General features: G+C 34.4%; 1 protein-coding gene across 9 annotated transcripts in view; it reads left to right on the forward strand.

Moving 5' to 3' along the window:
* Positions 1 to 22,539, forward strand: part of RFX3 (regulatory factor X3) — a 306,963-nt gene that overhangs the window by 211,049 nt on the left and 73,375 nt on the right. For 8 of the 9 annotated variants that reach the window (XM_021064186.1, XM_021064169.1, XM_021064230.1 and 5 more), the window contains 3 exons: positions 8,274 to 8,348; positions 17,593 to 17,774; positions 21,579 to 21,698. In XM_021064186.1, the coding sequence (XP_020919845.1) occupies positions 8,274 to 8,348; positions 17,593 to 17,774; positions 21,579 to 21,698 (377 nt within the window). The remainder of the gene's footprint in view (positions 1 to 8,273; positions 8,349 to 17,592; positions 17,775 to 21,578; positions 21,699 to 22,539) is intronic. The other variant, XM_021064195.1, reaches the window with a different exon arrangement.

The raw sequence follows: 22,539 nt of genomic DNA on the forward strand, positions 1-22,539 counted from the left end.
AGGCATGTGAATATATTATCTATTCAAAAAAAAGTGATTTTTTAAAAAATCTATCAGGCAAGTTCTTAGTGATTTTAAGGTGTGTCTATCTGGTCATGCTCCCAGAATGCATGTAACTGAAACAACCCTTTCTTTAGCATCCAGTATAAAGAATGTCTAGGAGGTATCATTCTGGAAATTAAACTTTGATCCTAGGTTTTAGAAAACGTTCTCCTTTTATTAGATGGTTGAAAGTTTAGAGAATGAAAACACACATTAAGTTTTGTAATGATTTCTAGAGGCATCCTTATTATTCAACATTTTGGTATTAGAATTCATGTACTTAGAGTCTGAATTATTCTCTTTAATCACTCACTCTCTCAAACATTTATTGAGCCATTACTATTGACCAGGCACTGTGTTTCTGTGAATATAAAGGTTTACAATAAGGGTGATTGAGCTATTTCCATCACTGAAATGTACCTAACCCTCCAAGGCAAAAATGGAAATCCACAAATAGCCCCCAAACTTCTTTTAAGTGGTTAGTTTCATTTTCTTTATCACCACATTATGTTGTAAATTGATTAATTTTAGATTCACCAAAATTGTGCTTATCTTCTGATTATGTTACAATATAAATTACAGAATTGCCTGTAGGTTGGGTGAGATTGGATAATGAGAGAATGAAAAAGAATCAAAAAACAAATAATATTTAAACTTTAAAATTATTCTTTAAATGAAGTTACTAGCATTATAAGGATGCACTCTACCTCCCTGCTTGTTCTCCCAGAAGTATTCATTACATTCTGATTCTAGCAAAGAAGAAATATCTCGTCATGTTTTAGTACATTGTTCCTTAAACTTGAGTGTACATTGTCTCGAGCATCAGTTAAATGCATCGCTGGACCCCACCCCAAGGATTTTTGATTTGGTGCAGAGAGGGACCTGAGATTTGCATTTCTTGATAGCACCAGGTGATTCTGATAATACTGATCCAGAATCACAAGTTGAGAAAACCTCTGTATCAGTGATTAAACTAAATACAAAGTGAAAATGTTCTTAGTACTCAGAATAATCTGCAAAAGGCAAATTTGAACTCTTACATTTGAAAACTTAAACTCTGCCTTAAATCCTATCACTGAACTGTAACCCACAGATTCCTGAAGGGTAACTGTAGCCCGACTGCTTATGCCGTTGTTATCTCAAAAATGCTTTTATTGTCACACACCAGTGATGCCAGTCTCATAGAGTCCTGCAGAGGGTGGAGGGATGTGGGCTGTACAGAGTGATCAGAGGAGGCCCAATACAGCAGTCTTGGTTTCAGATCATCAAGTTTAACCAAATGTTTTCAGAACACAATCAATTCGTGCCAGTTTCTTCTCTAAATTTTTTTTTCCTTAGAAATATTTCAAAATAGGTGGTACAAAATTGCCAAACTTCATGTTGAAAGCATAATAATTTTTTTTTCTCTAGATGTCTTAAAATTATCAGTGACTAAAAAATATTCCATGTAGTTAAACATTTGCAAGACTTACAACTTCTTTGCTATAAATGCTATAACGTTAATATTTTGTCTTAGCTACTTTCTAGTTCAAGAGGAGATGACAAGCAAAGCTGGCTAGGTGTGTTTTCTGGGTATTTTTAATTTTTTTTAAGAGGTAAGGAACAACCTGTCCTGAATCTCTCACACTTAGGCTTCTTTTCAATATTGCTGTGGAGTGACATGTTCACAAGTTGATTTCTCTATCACTCAAATGTACAACTTACAAAGCACTATCACTGTCACAGCTTTGGCCTCAGGGGGCTGTTTCTATCTGCATTACAAGGACAACTGGGCCCAACAGACCTGTAGATTCTTAGAGGTATCCAATTAAGAAAGGAACTGATCCCATTGCTTAGTGCAGAGCATTCAAGTTTGGGGGCCACAATCTACAATAAGAAATCACCTTTAATTGTGGCTGAGTACTCACACACATAATATAACCATACATATATCCATTCCTATATAGAGGACTTGCAACCAAGTTCCAGGAAACAATACTTACCCATCCTGTGTGGCAGAACATCTGAGTATTTTATACTTTATTGATTTCTTTAATTTTTAAAAAACACCAGCCTGGGTAATTGATTTCATAAACTACTAATGTGTAAACCTTACATTCTGAAAAGTGCTGCTTTGGACAAATTGAAGAGATCGAAACATTAGAATGCAACATTAGTTGCATATATATGTATATGCACACACACACACACACACACACACACAATGCATGCAATCTCCGTTTTTTTTTGTTTGTTTGTTTGTGCCCTAATGATTCTTACAAGTGCCGAGATGATTCTAACAAGTGTCTAGGACCAGAGTTGGGGGAAAAACAAAAACAAAAACAGGAAACATGTGTTGTGGAGTTCCCAACTAGTAACCATGAGGTTGCAGGTTTGATTCCTCGCCTCGCTCAGTGGGTTAAGGATCCAGCATTGCCCTGAGCTGTGGTGTAGGTCACAGATGTGGCTCAGATCCCACGTTGCTGTGGCTGTGGTATAGGCCTGCAGCTGTAGCTCCAATTTGACCCCTAGCCTGGGAACCTCCATATGCCACAAGTGTGGCCCTAAAAAGCAAAAAACAAAAACAAACAAACAAAAATCCAGTGTTGTAGTGATTATGTAGACTAATGTAAAGCAAAAATGGTTTTTCTTTGTGTTCCTGGTTGATGTACTTCCTGTTGGAAGTCCCCTACTACCCAAAACACACTTAGGAGGTGGTCATTTCTAACAAGTATAAGGGCAGTGGTCACATGTTCATGTCAGCAATCACAGATACTCTTTCTGAACAAGCCACCAAGTAGCAATATTTCCATCTTACTTGATCTCAAATACAAGCAAAATGTAAAGTCTTAGAGTTCAGGAGAGAAATTACCCCAGAGGAAATTTCTACTCTTAACTATGTCTTCTTCATTGGGTTTCTCTGAAGAATTTACCATTCTTTTACAAGAAAACAGAAATGCTCTTTCTCTAAGAAAGTATTGAACTGCTGAGATTAACAGAATAACCTGTATTAATAGGAAGATATATTCATTATATAACTTTTTATGATCAGTAAAATTTATCCATTCAAAACTTTTTGTTGCTTTGTAATTAGGTCACTTTGGAATCATTTTCAAGTAACGTTTATTCACCATATTTAAACCCTTTCCTATTAGAAAATAAATCTTTTAACAGTAACTCATTTAGCAGATTTTAATTTTTAAGCCAATCCTCAGAAGATAGTTTCATTAAAGCAATTTTAGATATTTCCATTTGATTTATATTCATGTTATATTTGTATAAAATGGAAATAATGTGGAACTTAGAGCGATAAATCTTGGATTCCAATCTCATAGTTAATACCTATGTAATCTCAAGAAAGTATACCTCAGTCCCAGAGAGTCTTGATTTTCTAATCTGTGAGGAGGTAATATTGCTTGCCTTTGCTATTTCACAAAGTTGTGATGATCTAATGAGAATTAATGGAAAAGGGCTTTATAAATCATAAAGCATTATAGTATTACTTCTATTTTTAAATCACTTTTTTAAACAGTATAGAAAGGAAATAATTTCTACCATGAGACCAATTTTAATTATAGTGGTAGTTGAATATATCAATCTTGACCTTTAGTCTTTAAAAATGATTAAAAAGCCATTTCAGGCTCAAGAGAATATGCCTTGACCTATAAAGACAATGAGTAAGATGATATAATTGTTCTTTTTCCTCCTGTCTTATTGGTGTGTAATTGGTCGATATTTACATTAAGAGAAATTATCCACATATATTCTTTTTGGGCCATCGCATAGATGTTCATAAATGTATATATAAATCACCTGAACAGAGGAGCCTTCTTTTTGCCCGACATAACTCATGCAAAAGACTCAGCACCTCTCCACATTCCCCTGCCTTTTTGACATAATCGGCTGCCCTTTAATGAATCCCATGCTCCAGCCAGTCTTGATTTGCTGCACTTGAAGTATCTATGAGTGGCATCGATTTTTCTGAAGATTTTGAGGAGGAAACAGCTTATGGTTTAGCATCACACTCTCCAGAACACAGTCCCTCAAAGCCTCTTTGCATCACCTATCTTCCTTAGTCTGTACATTCATTCTGCCAGTGAGCATTCACCTCTGGTCTTCCCAGATCCCTGTCTCCTCACACCTCTCAACCCTTCAGCAGAGCACTTAAGCCTGGTAGCAACACTGCAAAATAAGTGGCCATCCTATGACAAATACCCCCTTCCTTAAAGGACAATGGGCAACTATAAGTACCAATATAAATAATGATGGGGAATTATATATAAATAATAGGGAAATAATTTTTCTTGTTACATTTTTTTCTCTTTAAAAATATTTGCTGCCTTAGTAAAGGTAGAATATTGATCCTCTTCTTTCAGCTTGGGAAAAGAGAATATAAACACAATATTTACTGGACTTCCATACATCATTTGGCCCTTCTTCTCTGATTTCCCATCCTCTTTTCCTAAGAGCTTGGGTGTGACTTTTTTTTTTGCAGTCCTTTTTGGGACACTGATTCTTGGTTGGGTATCTGTTCACAAGCTTCTGCCACCCTAAGTTCTTGGAGACTCTCTACCTGTCCCTTGATTCCAACATGGAAGCATTAGCATTTCAACAACCCAAGAGTTTGCAGCCTGAGTTTTAGACCACATATTTATCATATTGCGTCTCTCTCCCCCCCATCAGGTAATATATGCCCTATCCCCTTCAGGTCCTTCCTAGAGGGTTTGTTGTAACTTTGTAGGGGCTCCATTGAACTTTTTTTTTTCTCTCCTAGATATGAAATATAACTTCTCCCTGGCCTCTATTGAATTTCTGATCCTAATTCCTGAGGAAAAAAATGGAAGATTTCCTTCACTGCTACAGTCCGCCATAGATGTCCATACTTCCTATACTGAAAACAAATAGAGTTTTTTTTGGCCTTATAGAGCCTATGTATTTTTTTCCTTGAATTCAATCCACCATACAAGAGCTAAGGTCTGATGTTACAGTGTGGTCATATTTTTACTGTACTTGTGACCATGCTACTTTCTGTTCCAAAAGAACAATAGTTGGCACAGTCTTTAACTAGCGCTCCATGCTTAGTATGGAGACCCTTTTGCCCAAATGAGGGAAACCACTTACATCATTCCCTGGGATTCTGTCTTTTGAGAATTCAGTGTTTGGTTGGACGAGCAGAGTCACACTTGTATTTACCTTAATTCTCTGATTCCTAACTGGTGAAACAAGCCCAAACATTGTTTTCTTTTAGCAACTAGGGTTACCTTCCTCTCTTCTTCACCCAAATTAAGCTTCACTCATGGGTGTCTCTGTACTCTCTAAGTTTCTCTGAAGAGTCTTCTTTGTAAACTACTCTCAGCAAGTACTCCAACCAGGTCTGATTTTTCAAATTATGCTTCATACAGCCTTGACATGTGGCACAGTGCAAAGAGGTCTTTTGTCTTCCTGCTAATGTGTGGCCAGAAAGAAACCTGGCCTATGCGGGTAGGAAGCTCTCCACATTACCTGAGCTCTGACTCTTCAGACTTTGTCAGGCATTCTGTCCAGGTAGTATCTGATGCTGGTGGTCTCACACTTACAGTTCCTATAGCTAGAAAATTTTTCATTGATCTCTTTCACTTTTCTGCCCCAGAGGTCTTCCAGTACTCCGAAAATGTTTCTGCAGGAGCCCTGGACCAAGGATTTCTCTTTTTGACTGATAATCACCCTTTCTCATGGAAATTCTGGTTTAGCTGGTGAATTTGAGGATTTTCATTAATTCCAAGTATATTGATTGCTAAGGATCTTTTTTTTTTAATCTTCGAGAAAATACTGATTTTTCTAAGAATTCATGTTCCCATTGTGGCTGGTATGGATGTCAATTTCTTACCTGATCTTTCAGATAGGGAGTTTCTAAGTCTCACTCACTTCGATAATCTCACTTAATGCTCTAAGCCTGTCTTCCAGGCTGAACATCTCGTCTCAAATGGAGCATCCCACTATTTGATCTCAGAGGAGTTGCCATAGTTTCTTATCTGATTATGAGGCAATAGTCCAGGATCATCGTGAACCAGCCTAAACTCCCAAGCCCCATGTATCCTAGCACTCGATAATCATGGAGTGGTTATGTGTACTGTTGTCAGCTCAGTACTAGGATGATTGTTTCGTAAGAGACAGCTAGGTGCTGTACCTGTACTGTATGCTGTACCAATTCAGAGAATTGATTTTCCCCCCAAAGCTAAGGTATACTCACAGTCTAAAGCTCAATTCATTTAGGAAGAAAATGGAAAATGTTTATTTATCATATTGACTTTTAGTTGTCAAAAACAGCCACCATGAATCCTTTAGTCATAAAGAAAATTACTGATTAACAAACCTAGATGTGGATTTCTCCCTCATTATTGCTCAGCTGTTTTATTTTTGATATTTTTTTACCTTCATCTAAACCACATCTAAAAATCACAAGATACAGATCATTTAAAAATAAAATAGATTTAGGTAGACCAAAATCTAACTGCAAATCTTTCACACTCAAACTTTAAAGAAAATGCAGACATTACAGCAAATTAGTTTTGAGCAAATTCTTCCTAGAAGTAATTTAAAGTCACATGAGGATGAGACTTTGCAGCTGTCTTTTGATATGTTTTCTCTCTGAAAATAGCACTTATTGATACCTTTTAAGAGATGTAATACTGAAGTCCTTTATAGTTTTGCAGTTTAACATTTTGGTAAAATGCTTGTTTACTCATTACATTTACATTACTCTTTCTGTAATTTTTTTTCATCTTCTTCAGTTTATTTTGAAGTATAATGATGAACTGCATTAACATTCCATCTGGCAGGAAGTGTTTCAGAAACCAGTTTACTAAGTTTTACGATCTAAAAAAATTTAACAATTTAATAAATTGTATTATGAATTATTTTAATATATATGTTGAGTATTTTTCTTTAATTAGTACTGTATCATTCTTCTATTACATTTTATTAACTCTATGGATGAATAACTAGTAAAATGGGGAAATATAAAATTAAACCTACTAATTCCCAAGAAAATTAAATTTAATGTTAACATAATTGAGACTGAATGTTACATATAAGGTGTTTCAGCATAAAAATTGGAAACCTGAAAGGAAAAAAAAAAAAAGATTTTGCTCTGCTATGGATTTTGTCATTCATCTTTTTCTTTCTGTTTTTTGGTTGGGGAAGGCAGCCAGTCTCAAGGCATCATTAATTTCCATAGCCAACATAAAATATAAGTTTTCTATGTTTGAAAGCATGAAATATTTTTATAAGTGCTTATGTGCGTATTGATTTGATTAGATAGCAAAAATAAAAATAATGATTTTTTCTTAAATAGTGTGATATTTTAATTTAGGTTTAGTTAATATTGTTAATAGAATCCAGTAATCAAATACAGGGTGTTTGGAAACTGATCTTACAGTATGTGCCATAGTGCTAGAAGCTGAGAGATAGTTATCATTAAATGTGGGGTTATCAAGAGTGCATTTCATTTATTATTGGCACTTACTACTTAATTAAGATGTTATGATTGCTCATGATATGCTGAATTACCTGGAATAAAACTGTTTCTGTGGTTGTCTCTTTCCTTTGTTGGCTCTGAATTCTTTTCTCTTCTACATTCCATTTCTGCTATCATTTCTAATAGCTCTGCCTCACCACCATATCTTAAAATAAAATGTAGGGACCATGATTACAACTTAAAGTTTGTTCATACTAATGAGCCTCTACTTCCAAATTTTAATTTAGGGTTAAGAGAGGGATGGATAGATTTAGTAGCTTTTGATCACTAATGAAGAAGTCTTTGTACATTTGCATTAAAATAATAATGCATGTTAATAGAATCTGCAGTATTCATCTTTTGTTATAGAATAGAACAAATATTAAATATTCTTTAGGTTGGAGACTCTTTAGAAAAAGAGTGGTTACTATCCCACATCTTGAGCTATGCAAGTCAAGAATGTTTTCTTTTAACTGGAAAAATTCACGGGGATTCCTGCTCCTCAGGTCTCCATTCTGATTATAATTGCAGAATATTCAACAAGGTTTACTTTTGTGGCTGAGCTTATTATTAGTGGGGCTATTTTTATGTTATTCTCTGTGGTTGGGGGATGGGGGAAATACACATTTAGTGAAAGCTATTCATTAGCCACCATTGAAAAAGAAATTGAACTTTAAAGAATCTATCAAAAATTCTCTGGTGAGCCTTTTATTACTATCTTGTCTTGAGCCCTTTTTTTAATGACATCTATTATCAGATTGAAATGGCGATTGAGACGCTGCAAAAGTCTGACGGTCTGTCCACTCACAGAAGCTCTCTTCTCAACAGCCATGTAAGTTGCCTCTTCTTCATGTAAACTAATCTCTTGCTTGTTCTGCATGTGTTGCTTGCTTCTAAATGCTTGTTTTATTTATTTACTTATTTATTTTGCTTTTTTTTAACCTTCCTTTCTAAGCCCCTTACGATCTCTGTATCACTTAATGGCAATTTTTACAGTGGAATATCTAAAAATAGAGCCCTCAACAAACTACTTTACTGGGTTTTTGTACTGCTTTGGTACAGTTACATTTCCAAGTTAATAACAAGCTGCCAATTATTGGTCAAAAGTAATTGATGATTTACATTTTTCTTGCGTGGTACTTATTTACTCTGAAGCAAATATTTGTAATCTACATCTCAGGTCTGAGACAGAGCAATGGTCATGTTGGTTTGTATGATCAGTAATGTTCTTTAAGTGGGAAAAAAAAGTCGATTAATGCCAAACACAACGATAAACAGTTTGAAATGATTTATTTACCAGTAAGACTATGTAAGATGTACAGGTAACATCTACCTTGTGAATGAGGTACCTAGATGGCTCAGATCCTAAGATCTAAAGAAAAATAAATCTGGGCCAAAAGAAGTGAGTCTTTAATAAGACATAAATTGCTAATAATTGAGTTAAAACAGTCTTGTTGTTATTTCAGTGTTAAACTTGTAACAGATGCAGTATCATTATAATACTGGTAAGTGTTAGAAGAATGATGACAATTTTGGGAAACTATTAACATTTTTGTCAAATGTTCAAATTTAGGGGGAACCAATGAAAATGTTAATTAAAAATCATTTTGTTGTCATGATTTCTGAATATATGGGAAAAAGTAAATAGACCTATGACTTAAATCTGTTTAGACAGATCTGCCAAATTAATATCAGTAACAATACAGTAATAAATTGAGTTTCCCCTCCCAACTGACAGTGTATTCTTAAATTTAAAGGTAAATTATCATGACTTTTAATTCTTCCCATATTTTATAACTGAAAAGTCAAAAATTGGATCATCCAAGTGAAATAAAATATTGTTATTTTTCAATAAACCCTAAGATTTTAGTTCATAGAAAATCTTTTCACTATACTTTTTAAATACTTGAATTTTCAAACATTTAAATTTTATATTCTACCATAATACTAAATACTTCCTTATATTCATACACATTTGTTCTTAGATGAAGTAGTTTGTCTTGTTTCCTTTTCAAAGGGAAGTATCATGGCAGAAAGGGACAGGTTACCTACTTGGAGAATGACTATAATTTTTGTGAAAATTACAGATTATAAATTCTAAAATAACATACATATTTGGCCCTTCTTTTGAAAGTATAAGAAATATTATTTTTACCCTTTCTGAAAATTTGTATGTAATATGTCACTCTTGAGTCTGTGGTTGTGTGTGTAAAGGCTAATTTACTATATACTATTAGGATGTATGTTTTAGGGAGAGGGGTGAGGACTGTCTGGTGTTTATGTTTTGAAAATGGCAAGTGAAAGTGTTGTTCATTTTTAGTTAAAAAGTGTGCAGTGATGGAGTTCCCATCGTGGTGCATTGGAAACGAATCTGACTAGGAACCAGGAGGTTGCAGGTTAGATCCCTGGCCTCACTCAGTGGGTTAAGGATCTGGCCTTGTCGTGAGCTGTGGTGTAGGTCACAGACGCGGCTCAGATCCCGTGTTGCTGTGGCTGTGGTGTAGGCTGGCGGCTACAGCTCCTACTAGACCCCTAGCCTGGGAACCTCTATGTGCCATGGGTGCGGCCTTAAAAAGACAAAAAAAAAGTGTGCAGGGATATAAGAAAAAAATGCTGAAGTTTCCAGTTACCTTTTTTAAACTTTTAGACTTCAGAGGAGTTGTGCTTTGATATTCAATTCACATCTTACTTTCATTTGAGATATATAGTTTGGTGAAATATGTGATATGTTTAATTTTAACTGGAATTATACATTTTATTTAGTATTTTTATGAACAATAGTATAGCTGTAAGAACATTTTGTGTATTTTTTATTTTGATTTGTTTGAAACTTTTCAAATGTTTGTTTTTTTTAATTTTCTCTTGTAAAATGCATAGAGTGATATTAATTCATTAATTCATGAAGTTAATGAATGTTTGAACTAAGCTGCATAAATAACAGATGAATATTTCTTACTCTTTGGCTTTGTATTTTTTATTATATAGCATGACAACTCTTCCATACTATTTACAACTACCAGAGACATTTCAGTATATAGAAAGTGTGGGCATAAATGTTGCTAATGCAGTGATAATCTTTCTCTAGCTATCTTGACTCACTTTTATTACACCTCTGAAGCTCAATTAAGTTTATTTTAAAACAACACATTGATAGTCAAGTCTTTAGAAATACAAATGATTTTATAGAGGGTTATAAACAGTGGAGAAGGGATCAGTGTTCCTGCGACCAGTCATGTTTTGTTTCTACTTGAACATGTAAGAAGATCCTGCTGTTTTTCAAACCCTGGAAAGTTAGTGATGCTCCTCATTTTCCTTAGATTTATCCAAACAACTGGAATAAGCTATTATATGCATTCCAATTAATAATCACCTGCTAAGAATATTTTAAATTTTATTAACTGGTGATTTTCATTTGTACGGAAGAATTTTAGTGAAGAGGTTTTTATAAAAAAAATTATGGCTAATATTTTAAATGTTAATAAACTAACTTACCTTTATCCCTTATTACATAGATTATAATACAGAATTATTTGAGGATTGTGGAATTCTTAGAAGTGAACATGACATCAAATTTATGATGCTGGTTCCCTAACTTGTCAGTTTCCACAATAAATGAATTTTATTAGGCAAAATCTAGCAGAAATTATCAACAATTTGAGTCCCAATTTACTAGTTTCTAAAGAGGGATCTTTTTTTTTTTTTTTTTTTGTCTTTTTGCTATTTCTTGGGCCGCTCCCTCGGCATATGGAGGTTCCCAGGCTAGGGGTCGAATTGGAGCTGTAGCCACTAGCCTACGCCAGAGCCACAGCAATGCGGGATCCGAGCCGCGTCTGCAACCTACACGCCACGTCTGCAACCTACACCACAGCTCATGGCAACCCCTGATCGTTAACCCACTGAGCAAGGGCAGGGACCGAACCCGCAACCTCATGGTTCCTAGTCGGATTCGTTAACCACTGCGCCACGACGGGAACTCCTAAAGAAGGATCTTAATCATGATTTTTGAGCTTAAAATCTACTATCATTCTGTTTTGCAGTATGGAATAGAGTGGATTCTTATTTTTTCTTTGTGTATTTGATAATTCACAATAATTCAGAAAATTCTTATTAGGGCCAAATCTAATAAATAGTCCCCTGTCAGTGTAATCCAGCTTGATTGCTTTGTTTTTTACCTCTCTTCCTATACATTAGAAGATACGCTGAGGTGTTTAAATTTTATATTTCCTTGTCAGCATATTCTTAACAGTATTTTGTACTGCTGCTCTGTTTTTATCATCATCATGCTGTTATCAACCAGGTCAAAATGCAGGTATAGCTTACCCATTTCCTAGACAACATAATGGCTCACCTGTAACTGAGTACAGTTATGCTGAATGACATTTCTGTTCTCCTAACATTATGAACATAACGGCACTTATTTCAGTACTAGCATCATATAGGCAGACAGTAAATATATACTGACAAGTGAAAATTCCAGGATAGTAAGGATTTTATGTTTTGTCCACTGATGCATTGCTGGTGCCTAGAACAGTGCCTGGTACAATGTAGATGCTCACTAAATATTTTCTAAATGAATAGAGGGAAGAAACAAGTAATAGAAGGGAACAGACCTTATCTTACCTTCAGGATTCCAAGTACCTTTGCCAGTCGTGTGTGCATTGATTTGTGGACTCATACGTGCATTCTTTGTTATCAAGTATGCCTCAACAGATGTGTGCGTGAACATTATTGATAGGAAGTGGTCTTCTCTCCAAACACCATTCATGTGAAAGAATATATGGCCACTCTTTCATTTTCTTATGTTCAGTCTTTAGGTTTTGGGGTTTTTTTTTTCATTTAAATATTTTCATTTCTAAATTTTTTGGCATGTAGAGACACTATGGCTAAATGATGTATAGTCTGCCTATGTCAGATGAGAATATCTTAATTTTCTTCTTGCACACTTAAGTTTATTTTATATTCCTTCTCAGTTGTAATTAATATAAATTGGCATTTCTTGGTTATATTGTATCCAATTTAGTATATTTTAGATTGTAAATTTGAATGCAGAAATGTTCTTAGAGTAATTGTTCTCAATTTTCACATAATGTTCTTTAGCTTGTGCATTTTTAAAATTCCATTTAAAATATATAAAAAGCTTCAGGCAATTATTTTATATACTCTTCACAGTCTAGCAAATAATTGCTTCATGATTTTTGCTGGTTTTGACCACTGAAATATATTCAGCTCAAAGCAAAACCTTGTTTTATGCTCACTTTCTCTTGACTTTGCTGTGTTGTAAATATAAGTTATGACTGAAATAAGATCTGTCAAAATGCATATCATCAGTGAACTGAACTTAAAATGAATCCTAATGGATAATAATCCATCTGGGAAAAAATGCCAAATGTTACATTTAGATGTTAATTGGGGAATGCAGTATGTATTTTTTTTTTTAATTTGTCAATCAGTATTTCCCTTTGGGAAAAATAGGAACTGTTCGTCTTCCTTAATCTACCCTGATTAAAATAGATTAAATGCAAAGGTTGAAAGATGCAATTATCTTGGTTTCTAACCTTACATGAATTTATGTTAGTTCATTAGTAGAATAATCAGGTTTTAAAGATAAAGGTTAAAAGTTCTTATAGTATTTTATGGGCTTTTAAAATCATAAATAGAAAAAAATTTTATAAGACAGTATATAAAGAGGAAAAGAAATAGCAATAGTATATTTCTAAATTACTAAATATTAAGGGTATTGAATTATAGTCTTCAAATGCATTTTATTAAAGCTAAAATCTGAGGAAACAGTGTATCTTATAACAGACATGAATTTCCCTCCAGCAGCACATGGAGTATGTGTCTTCCGGTTACACCAAACTGCCAAATCTCCCTTATTAATAAAAATTAATCCTTTCTTATGCTATGTTTTAGACTCAAAGATCGGATTTACAATTTCATCACTATGTCAAAACTTGAAGATTAAATACTGGCATGTACAATGCAGATTATAATGCTCAGCTAAATCTCTAAATCTTGTCTGGTAGCTCTACCCCTAGGTGGTGCAGTTGGCAGGCTTCTTACCTGGCACAGTCATAGCTGCAGCACAGCCACCTCCATCCTTCAGGGCTTTTACCTTCACCTGACTTTCTGCTCTTCCCAAGTGATTTCTAGGCTTCTGGCAAGGAGTAAAAGCTCCTCCCTCCTCCAAACAAGGGCAGGGAACAAAATGTAGCTTTGTTGCTATACAAGTTATAGTCACCAGAATACCCATATACCTACTCCTGTGAAATTTTTCAAACCAATGAATGATTTTAAATATATATATAATATGCCTATATATATGTAAAGTATATATACACATATATATGTGTGTGTACGCAGAGATGCACACATGTGTATTACAGATAAACTCAGATTTTTTTAAAAAAACTGGATTAGAAATGAAGAAAAATCTTTAAGAATATAAATGATATAACAAGAATAGTAAGTTTGTAAAACAGCCAGTTCAGGTTGTGTGACTTGCTTAGCCACTTCAGAAGACCACATTGCCAGTCGTATAAAAGCTTATTTCTTTCATTTTTATTTGCTTTGTATCTTATTAAAAATACTTAACATCAAGAGTTCCCCTTTTGGAGTTCCCTTCTTGGTTCAGTGGTTAACGAACCTGACTAGGATCCACGAGGATGCAGATTTGATGCCTGGTCTTGCTTAGTGGGTTAAGGCTCTGGTGTTGCCATGAGGTCACAGATGCGGCTCAGATCCCACATTTCTGTGGCTGTGGAGTACGGCCAGCATCTGTAGCTCCAATTCGACCCCTAGCTTGGGAACCTTCATATGCTGCAGGTGAGACTCTAAAATAGCAAAAAATAAAAAAAAAAAAAAGAGTTCCCCTTTGGTGTAGGGGGTAAGGATCTGGCATTGTCACTGCAGCAGCCTGGGTTGCTGCTGTGGTGCAGGTTCAGTCTTTTGCCCTGGAACTTCTACACGTCCTGGGTGCCACCCAAAAAAAAAAAAAAAGTTACATCAGCTCTATTTTTATTATTTGTATACTTTGGGCTGTAAAGCTCACATTATAAAATTGACTATTTTTGTATTTCTGACAAAAAGTTCTTTAAATTAATACTTCTTATATAGATACACGTTCTTTTCGTTTGCAAAGGAAAAAAATTTGACTTTTCATTGATTTTTATTTTTTATTGAATAATCATACCATTTTGGGTTTGATAATATGCATCATCATGTGAGGATGCATAAATACACATACAAACATATCTGATATTTTTAACTCTTGGCATTGTGTCTTCCACATTTGTGAACATGGGCACGTCATTAGTTCAGTTTCAAAATACTACTATTTCTCAAAAAATACTTACAGTTTTTATATGTTTGTGCTTTTTTGGTGTTTCCTTTATATTCCTTGATGTCAAGGAATTAAATTCCTCAAAGAATATTTCTTTCTATATTCTGTGTCTCAGTTTTCTTTATTTCTATATTCTTTATATATTTAAAATACCAAAGGAACAGTCTCTCTAGAAATGTGTACACAAAACAAGAGCCAACACACTAGGGCTGCCCTAACACCATTCATGTGAGGAAACCATGCTTTCAGATTCCAGTAATCTTACTGAGGCACGTGGATGAAATATGTGAGGCAGATTTGATTTGTCACGTTTTATGTGCTGTCTCTGTCAGTTGTATTCATAATCAACAAAGCCTTTAAATTTAAAAAGGAACACTAAAGAGACACACTAACCCAAGCGTTGGAGGCAGGATACTAGTTTGAGTCTTGATAGCTGATTTCCCAATCAGTTTACAGCCTCTCTTTACACTAAATGAATATTTATGCATCAGCTTATTCTGTGTGTCCTGTAGAATACTCAGAGATCATGTATAAATGCCTTTGGAAAACTTGTTTACTCTCAGTAAGATTACAGGTGATTCATATCAAAAAAAAACCTCTTTTTGATCTGTAATTTTTTGACCGTTATAAAAATGAATGTTTATTTTGTGTGATCTTTAAGAAATTGTATAGGGGAAGGTTGTATATGTTACAGAGGCAATAGGTATATTTAAAACTGTTATTCATGTGCATATGTGTTCATGGAGAACTTCAAGGCTTACTGATCAGAACATGAATTTATTTTTATTTTTAAAAGTATTTTGCTCAGTCTTGTAGGTTTGGTGGTCACATTTTATAAGCAAACATCAGTATGGGTTTAATGACACATGTTCCACTGTATAAATATCATGTAGGAGTATTTGAAATTGAAATGGTTCTAGAAAATTCAGGGAGCTATATCTAGTCACTTATGATGGAGCATGATAATGTGAGAAAAAGGAATGTGTATGTGTGACTGGGTCACCTTGCTGTCAGTAGAAAATTGACAGAACACTGTAAACCAACTATAATGGAAAAAAATAAAAATCATTAAATAAAAATTAAAAAACAGTAAAAAAAGAAAATTCAGTCATCATGGTTAAAGGAAATGATTACGAGGATATTTTTAATGGATTTTCCTATTTAGAGTCTGAAAGCATAGGTTCTGAGTTTGATCACAAATTTTTAAATATGTAAGCAGAATGGAAAAATGCTTTCATTTCCTCTAGTGTCCATGTGTCATTTTTGGTATGTGAGTGTAAATTCCTAGAGGGCCAGGGTGAGTTACATTCATTATTACGTCTGTTGGTACCCAGCATAATGCCTGGCTGATACTTTATGCTCAATAAAGGAATTCTTTGGCTTCTATAACTTATTTTTAACTCAAATTACATATGGAATATCAGCTTCTCATCATACCTCTATCTGGCATGGGGATTTGGTTGAGACAGGTAATGTGACATATATGTGGCTTTTGTAGGAATAATAACTGGTATGCATGTAATCAGGAAAATGTGTTAGAAACCAGATCAAGCACTGAGAAAGTATATGTCTGCCCTTAAGAAAGTCATTTAAACCTATTTCCATTCTCCTTTTTTAAATAGTGAGCAGATTGATAATTTGATTTTACTAATATTGAAACTCAGTAATGTATACCTAGATTAGAACTTCTAAAAATTTCTTGTACATTCTATACCTTAAAGATTATTTTAAAAAAATACACACAGAAGGAGTACCCATTGTGGCACAGTGGGTTAAGAATCAAACTGCAGCAGCTCGGGTCACTGCATAGGTGCAAGTTTGAACTCTGGTCCAGCACAGTGGGTTAAAAGATCCAACATTATCAAAGCTGTGGCCTGCATAGATCACAGCTGCGGCTTGTATTTAATCCCTTGCCTGGGAATTTCTACATTCTGCCATGTGGCCATTAAAAAAAAAAAAAAATCAGGATAACATAAAACTCTAAAATGTGAACTATAGACTGAGAAAACGTTGCTTTACCAACTACGACTGTAGTGTGCCTTCCAAATTTATGAAAAAACATAGCTTGGAGGTAGAAAAACTCAAATGATTGTAATAAATGATTCTTTTTCATTACACATAGTTTTTTTTAAATCAGCGCCTAGCAAATTTCTTTCTTTCTAGGGAAGAAAAGATTAAAACTTTTCCTTACTTCTTTCAGATTTTGTCCCAGTAGATAATACCACTATTGTATTATCTTGTGTAAGTAAATTAGAATTCTATAAAAATGACTAGAACCTTAATATAAGGACTTATAACAAGATAGCCTGCTATTCATGTTGTAGCAAACCAACACTGAAGACCTATTATGTGCCATGCTGCCAGGCTTAGTAACATGTTTTTTTCTGTAGCAATTATAAATTACATTTATAACCAGTTAATGGGATTATATGAATTCCTTGAAGAGGTATTTGTCTCCAAAATAGCAATCAGTACAAGGAAAATTAGCATGTCTCCATATGTGCTTGAATGTTTGAAGGAATGACATGGTCTGAGGTCAATAGATGATGTTCAGCTACTTAGGCTTCTGGGTTTTCAAAGTCAGTTTACACGAGCCTCTGAATTACAACAGTTTACCTATTACAAGGCTTGAGGAAGATCTTCTAAGTATTTCTGTGTATTGTAGTTGCAGTGTCTTATAGACATTTTGGTGAATTATACGGTTTCTCTGTTTACCCTGTCTTATTTATATTAGCTCCAGTGGCTGTTGGACAATTACGAGACAGCAGAAGGAGTGAGCCTTCCCAGAAGCACTCTATACAACCACTACCTACGACACTGTCAGGAACACAAACTGGACCCAGTCAATGCTGCTTCTTTTGGAAAACTAATAAGGTCAATTTTTATGGGGCTACGAACCAGGAGATTGGGAACTAGGTTAGTACTAAAAAAAAATAAGATCATAAACTAATCTCTCTTTTTTAAACTATAGCAGTTCAGTGTATTGTTTGTGTAAAAGTACTTGATTATAGACTATACACATACACACACATATAAAATAAATAGTCATAAAATCCCCCAGGGAAAGAAGAGGTCATTATTCACTGAAAACTACCCATCCAGAGTGATGCAGTATCCTCAACATCAACAGAACAAAAACTGATTCTCAAATCACATAGAAATAAACAGACCAAACTATGTTTGTTTGTTTTTTTTGTTTGTTTTGTTTTGTTTTTTGTCTTTTTAGGGCCACACCTGAAGCATGTGTAGGTTCCCACGCTAGGGGGTCAAATCGGAGCTGTAGCCTGGCCTTCGCCAGAGCCACAGCAACGCAGGATCTGAGCCGAGTCTGCAACCTACACCACAGCTCACAGCAACGCCAGATCCTTAACCTACTGCAAGGCCAGGGATCGAACCCTCAACTTCGTTGTTCCTAGTCAGATTCGTTAACCACTGAGCCATGGCGGGAACTCCCAACAGACCAAATTATTAATGGAAGACTTATATGTGATGCTTTAAAAATTAGTATCTATTACTGTCTTCCTTTTGGAAAATAACCATACTAAAGATGATGAGTAAAGTGACATAGTAAATGGAAAGGTACATAACTCTTGACTTGTAAAATTACGTTGAAATGTTTTTATAAATAACTATTCTATATGAATAGAGTAAGAAATTAAAGCTGAGTTTTTCATTTCACTTCTGGAGACCAATTAAAAGTCATTTGGTGGACTTCCAAATTTTGAATGTTTGAAGCCCTCAATTAAAGATATATGTTCCTATTTAGCCTCTTATTAGCCTTTTTTTAAACTCTCAATTGTGAAGCCATACATGTATGGGAATAAAAATATAGTATAGTTCTGTTGCAGGGAAACCAATAATGTGAGGAAGACTCTTAGTTTTTTTGTTTCCTTTGTTTGGAAAAGACATGGGTGTTTTAACCAGTCGAAATGTGATGAAAATAGTACTGAGAACTATAGAGCTTTATTTTTGCCTTTTTATGATTTTTGCAAATTATCATAACAAATATTTTAAGTAGCTGAGAACAATATATATGTTTTTTATTTCCTAAATCTTATAAAATCCATACTTAAAAGTATAAAAATAAAGATGCTTTGCTGTATGTAACAGATATATATCTTTAATGAGCTATAAGTCACAGCTTCAGAGTATTCTAGTAAAGGGTTTTTAATATTCTTAATAAAATAAACAGAGCCTCAGCAACTGACTTCATTATAAATTTACACTAAAAAAGGGACTGTGTCAGTTTTATGAGAATTACAAGGTCTGTATGTATTCAGTGTGAATTATTCCTTTCTGTTGCATTTTAAGTGATTGTACAGCTTTCAGATTGCTGGAGGTTCAGTTCTCTCATAAATATATTTTCTTCTATCTATACTTCAAAGATAGTATATTTTAAACAGGAGAATATGATGTTTATTCAGAGCAAAGGAACCATCTTCCATCCCCTTGAACCCCTGCTCCCCCCACCCCACCATGAAAATCATTATTTGGGGACCTAACCTACTATCTCCTAGTTGATGGCTCATTAGTTGTGCATACCCTGCCAGTATTTTGAATCCCTGGGCTTTATTCAACATTCTAATAGCTGTATTGTTGTGCCTCTTTTGTTACTGAAAGGGATTTCAATGGATCCTATTTTGAGGCTCCATTCAAACCTTGAAACACATCTTTAAAATAGAAAGGGACAAAATTGGGGTTGTTTGGGTTTGTGAATGAGTAGAATCCATACTCTCTGCTCCATAAGTACATATTGCAATATTGCAGCTTTTTACTTTCTGATGTTCTTTTCTTCCCCCTCTCACTGTGTAACAATTGTGTCTTCTCTTTCTTTTAAAATTATATGTCGTGTTTGTAATTAGAAATGGAAAGCAAAGTCTAGAGGGATAAGGAGAAAAGAAATCCTTTGGGGAAAGTTGAAACAAATGCTGTGCTATGAAGATAGCAGAACTCTAATGTAGAAAAACTGACGATGGTAGGGGTGAAGCGCTAGAGATTTTTTCTACCATGCAAACTGTTTTGGCATTCACTTTCTACTCCTAATCCAGGAAACGGAAGGAGAATCAGTCTAAATCCTGTACAAATTGGACATATTTTTTCTAAGCAAACTGTATGAAGAATTGTTATTTAGCCATCAATGAAATTATTGAGTGAATTCATTCAAACCAGAACCAGACCTTTCTCAAGTTTCTGGAGCTAAGTACAAGTTAAGTCAAGTCACCATGTTTCTAAACGAAGACAAACTAAAGTTACCTTCTACTCAACCATCTTGAATATACTTATTCCAAAAGGTGCCTTTTTTTAAAATCCCATCTTCAAATTAAGTTTAAACAAAGAAGACCGTGGAAATGGTTATCTCCTTCAACCATCTTCAGTGAAATAGAAATAACCACCTCTCCACCAGCCCACCCAAAATGCAGATTTGTAGAAAAGTGAAGAAAAAACAGAAACTTCACAGATTTGGGGATCTCACAAGAGAGATGGCATTTTGCTTTGCAGCTTTGTCATTTCCTGCTCCCTCCTGTTCTCCAGTTTGAACGGGAGGACCCTGCTAATTGAGTTTGGGGTATTTTTTGGTTTTTGCTCTATTCTACAGTAGATTTTGAAGACAAGATCCAATATCTAGAAGTGAAAGGCATTAAGTTTTTATACTGGCTTATTTTGCTGAAATAGGTGTTTAGGTGTCCTACATTTTTTTAAACTAGCAATATCATTTATATGTAAGATTTTAATGTCTCTTCAAATATATAGGGTTCATCTGCGTTCTTCAATCTTGGAAGTAAAATTCTGTTTTATTTTTATATAAAATATTGAATCCACACTTCACTTGCTTTTCTTTTTGTAAATGAAAGAAAAAAATTGGAAAGAACGCTGATGTCTTGCTATATATAGACTTGTGAAAAACTATTTTCTCATTGCAAAAATTTACATATTTAAAATGTTATTTTTGTAAGAATTTGCAAATTTCATTCAGAGTAAAACTTTGTCATTTCTAATAGCAAATATGGTCTTTCTCATGAACATGAGGAAATTGTGACATTTTTTAAAATCCAGGTGGAAATTTGCCATTTTCACAGAGAAATTTCCCCATGTCTGTTGTGACACATCTTATTCAGCCTGCAAAACTGATACGAATCCATAAAAACAAAGACTAATAAAATATGTTTTGAAATCAATAGATTAAATGCCTGCTTCTTTTTTTAGGTTTCAAAATATTAGAAAAAAGCCTTTACAACATTTTGTATCATTGACGTTATCCTAACTTCAGTAATCCCTGCAGTAATTCACTTAGAAAAATACAAAACATGTCCAAGTCAGTAGAATTAAGACTTTTTCTCTTTGTTTTATATAACCACTTTATAATACATTTCTAATTAGTGTGCACCCCTTTATCCTGCTTACATAATTTTCTAAATTACAGTTAAAATATAAACTTGAAAATAAAATGTAAATTAAAAGGAACAAATGGACTCTGACTAATAAATGAAAATTTATAAGGAAAGATTTTTCTTAGGGCCTTTAACTGATTGATTCTTATTTCGACTGCAAATGAGGTCACCATAAACATATACAGGTTTCCAGATTAGCAAAATTATAAATATGTAACATTAGTATGTTTCTCTTACCTAATTTTTTCAAATGTGAAATTAAATGGACATCCTATATGATTGATATAGACTTGACTGACTTTGTATCTCTGTTTGTTGTTCTTTTATGAAGAGGAAACTCCAAGTACCATTACTATGGGATTCGTGTCAAGCCAGATTCCCCTCTTAATCGTCTGCAAGAAGACATGCAGTATATGGCTATGAGACAACAACCCATGCAACAGAAACAAAGGTAGACTCTAGAGCTATCATTGACATGTCAAAGCTATGTATTTCTTTAGATGTTCAATCTCCTTTTTTTTGAACAAATAGAATAAATACCTACATGTGCAAGAATGTCACTTTTATTGATCTGCTTTCACTACAGACAGTCCTCAAATATGATTTATAATTGTATTTGTCCTATTTTCCAATTCTCCTTAAAATCACTTATCAGACAGCCTCTTTGGCCCTTTTAAGTAAATGTGACATCCCAAACTATTCAGACAAGGAAACTAAACATGGACTATCTGGAGGAAGTTGTTTCTGAAGTCATGAGCTTCTTACTTCCTAATCTGCACATCCTTCAGGTCATTCTTTTTGACATTATAAATTCTTACAGAATGTTTGGGACTTCTTACATTTTCTTTGACTCCAACTCTCATTGATGTAGAGTTGTCGATATTAAAGCTATAAGAGATCTCAAACATTCATGTATGGATGGGTGGATGAATGGATGGCTGAATGGATGAATGAATAGAATCACAGATCTTAGAACTGAAAAATGCCTCAATCTAGTCTGGACCCTTGGCCTTGTGACAGTCAAAACATGGAGACCCTTGTTTTTTTAGATAAATCCCAAGAGGTTAAATGATTTTGCATAAGCCCTTACTTAATGTTGCTTACATAGCCAAGGGCCTTCTGGTCTCATGTGACTTGCATCACAGTCTGGAATAAATAAAATGAAAACTCTTCCCGCTTTACCAGTGTAGTTCAGCCATGACAGTAGTTACAATTTTTCTTTTCAATCGATCTTGCAGAATTAGATATGAGAAAGGAGGCCTGTACTAAGGTAGGCAGATGATCTGTATCAG

The sequence above is a fragment of the Sus scrofa genome, chromosome 1 (genome assembly GCF_000003025.6).
Source record: "Sus scrofa isolate TJ Tabasco breed Duroc chromosome 1, Sscrofa11.1, whole genome shotgun sequence".
NCBI lineage: Eukaryota > Metazoa > Chordata > Mammalia > Artiodactyla > Suidae > Sus > Sus scrofa.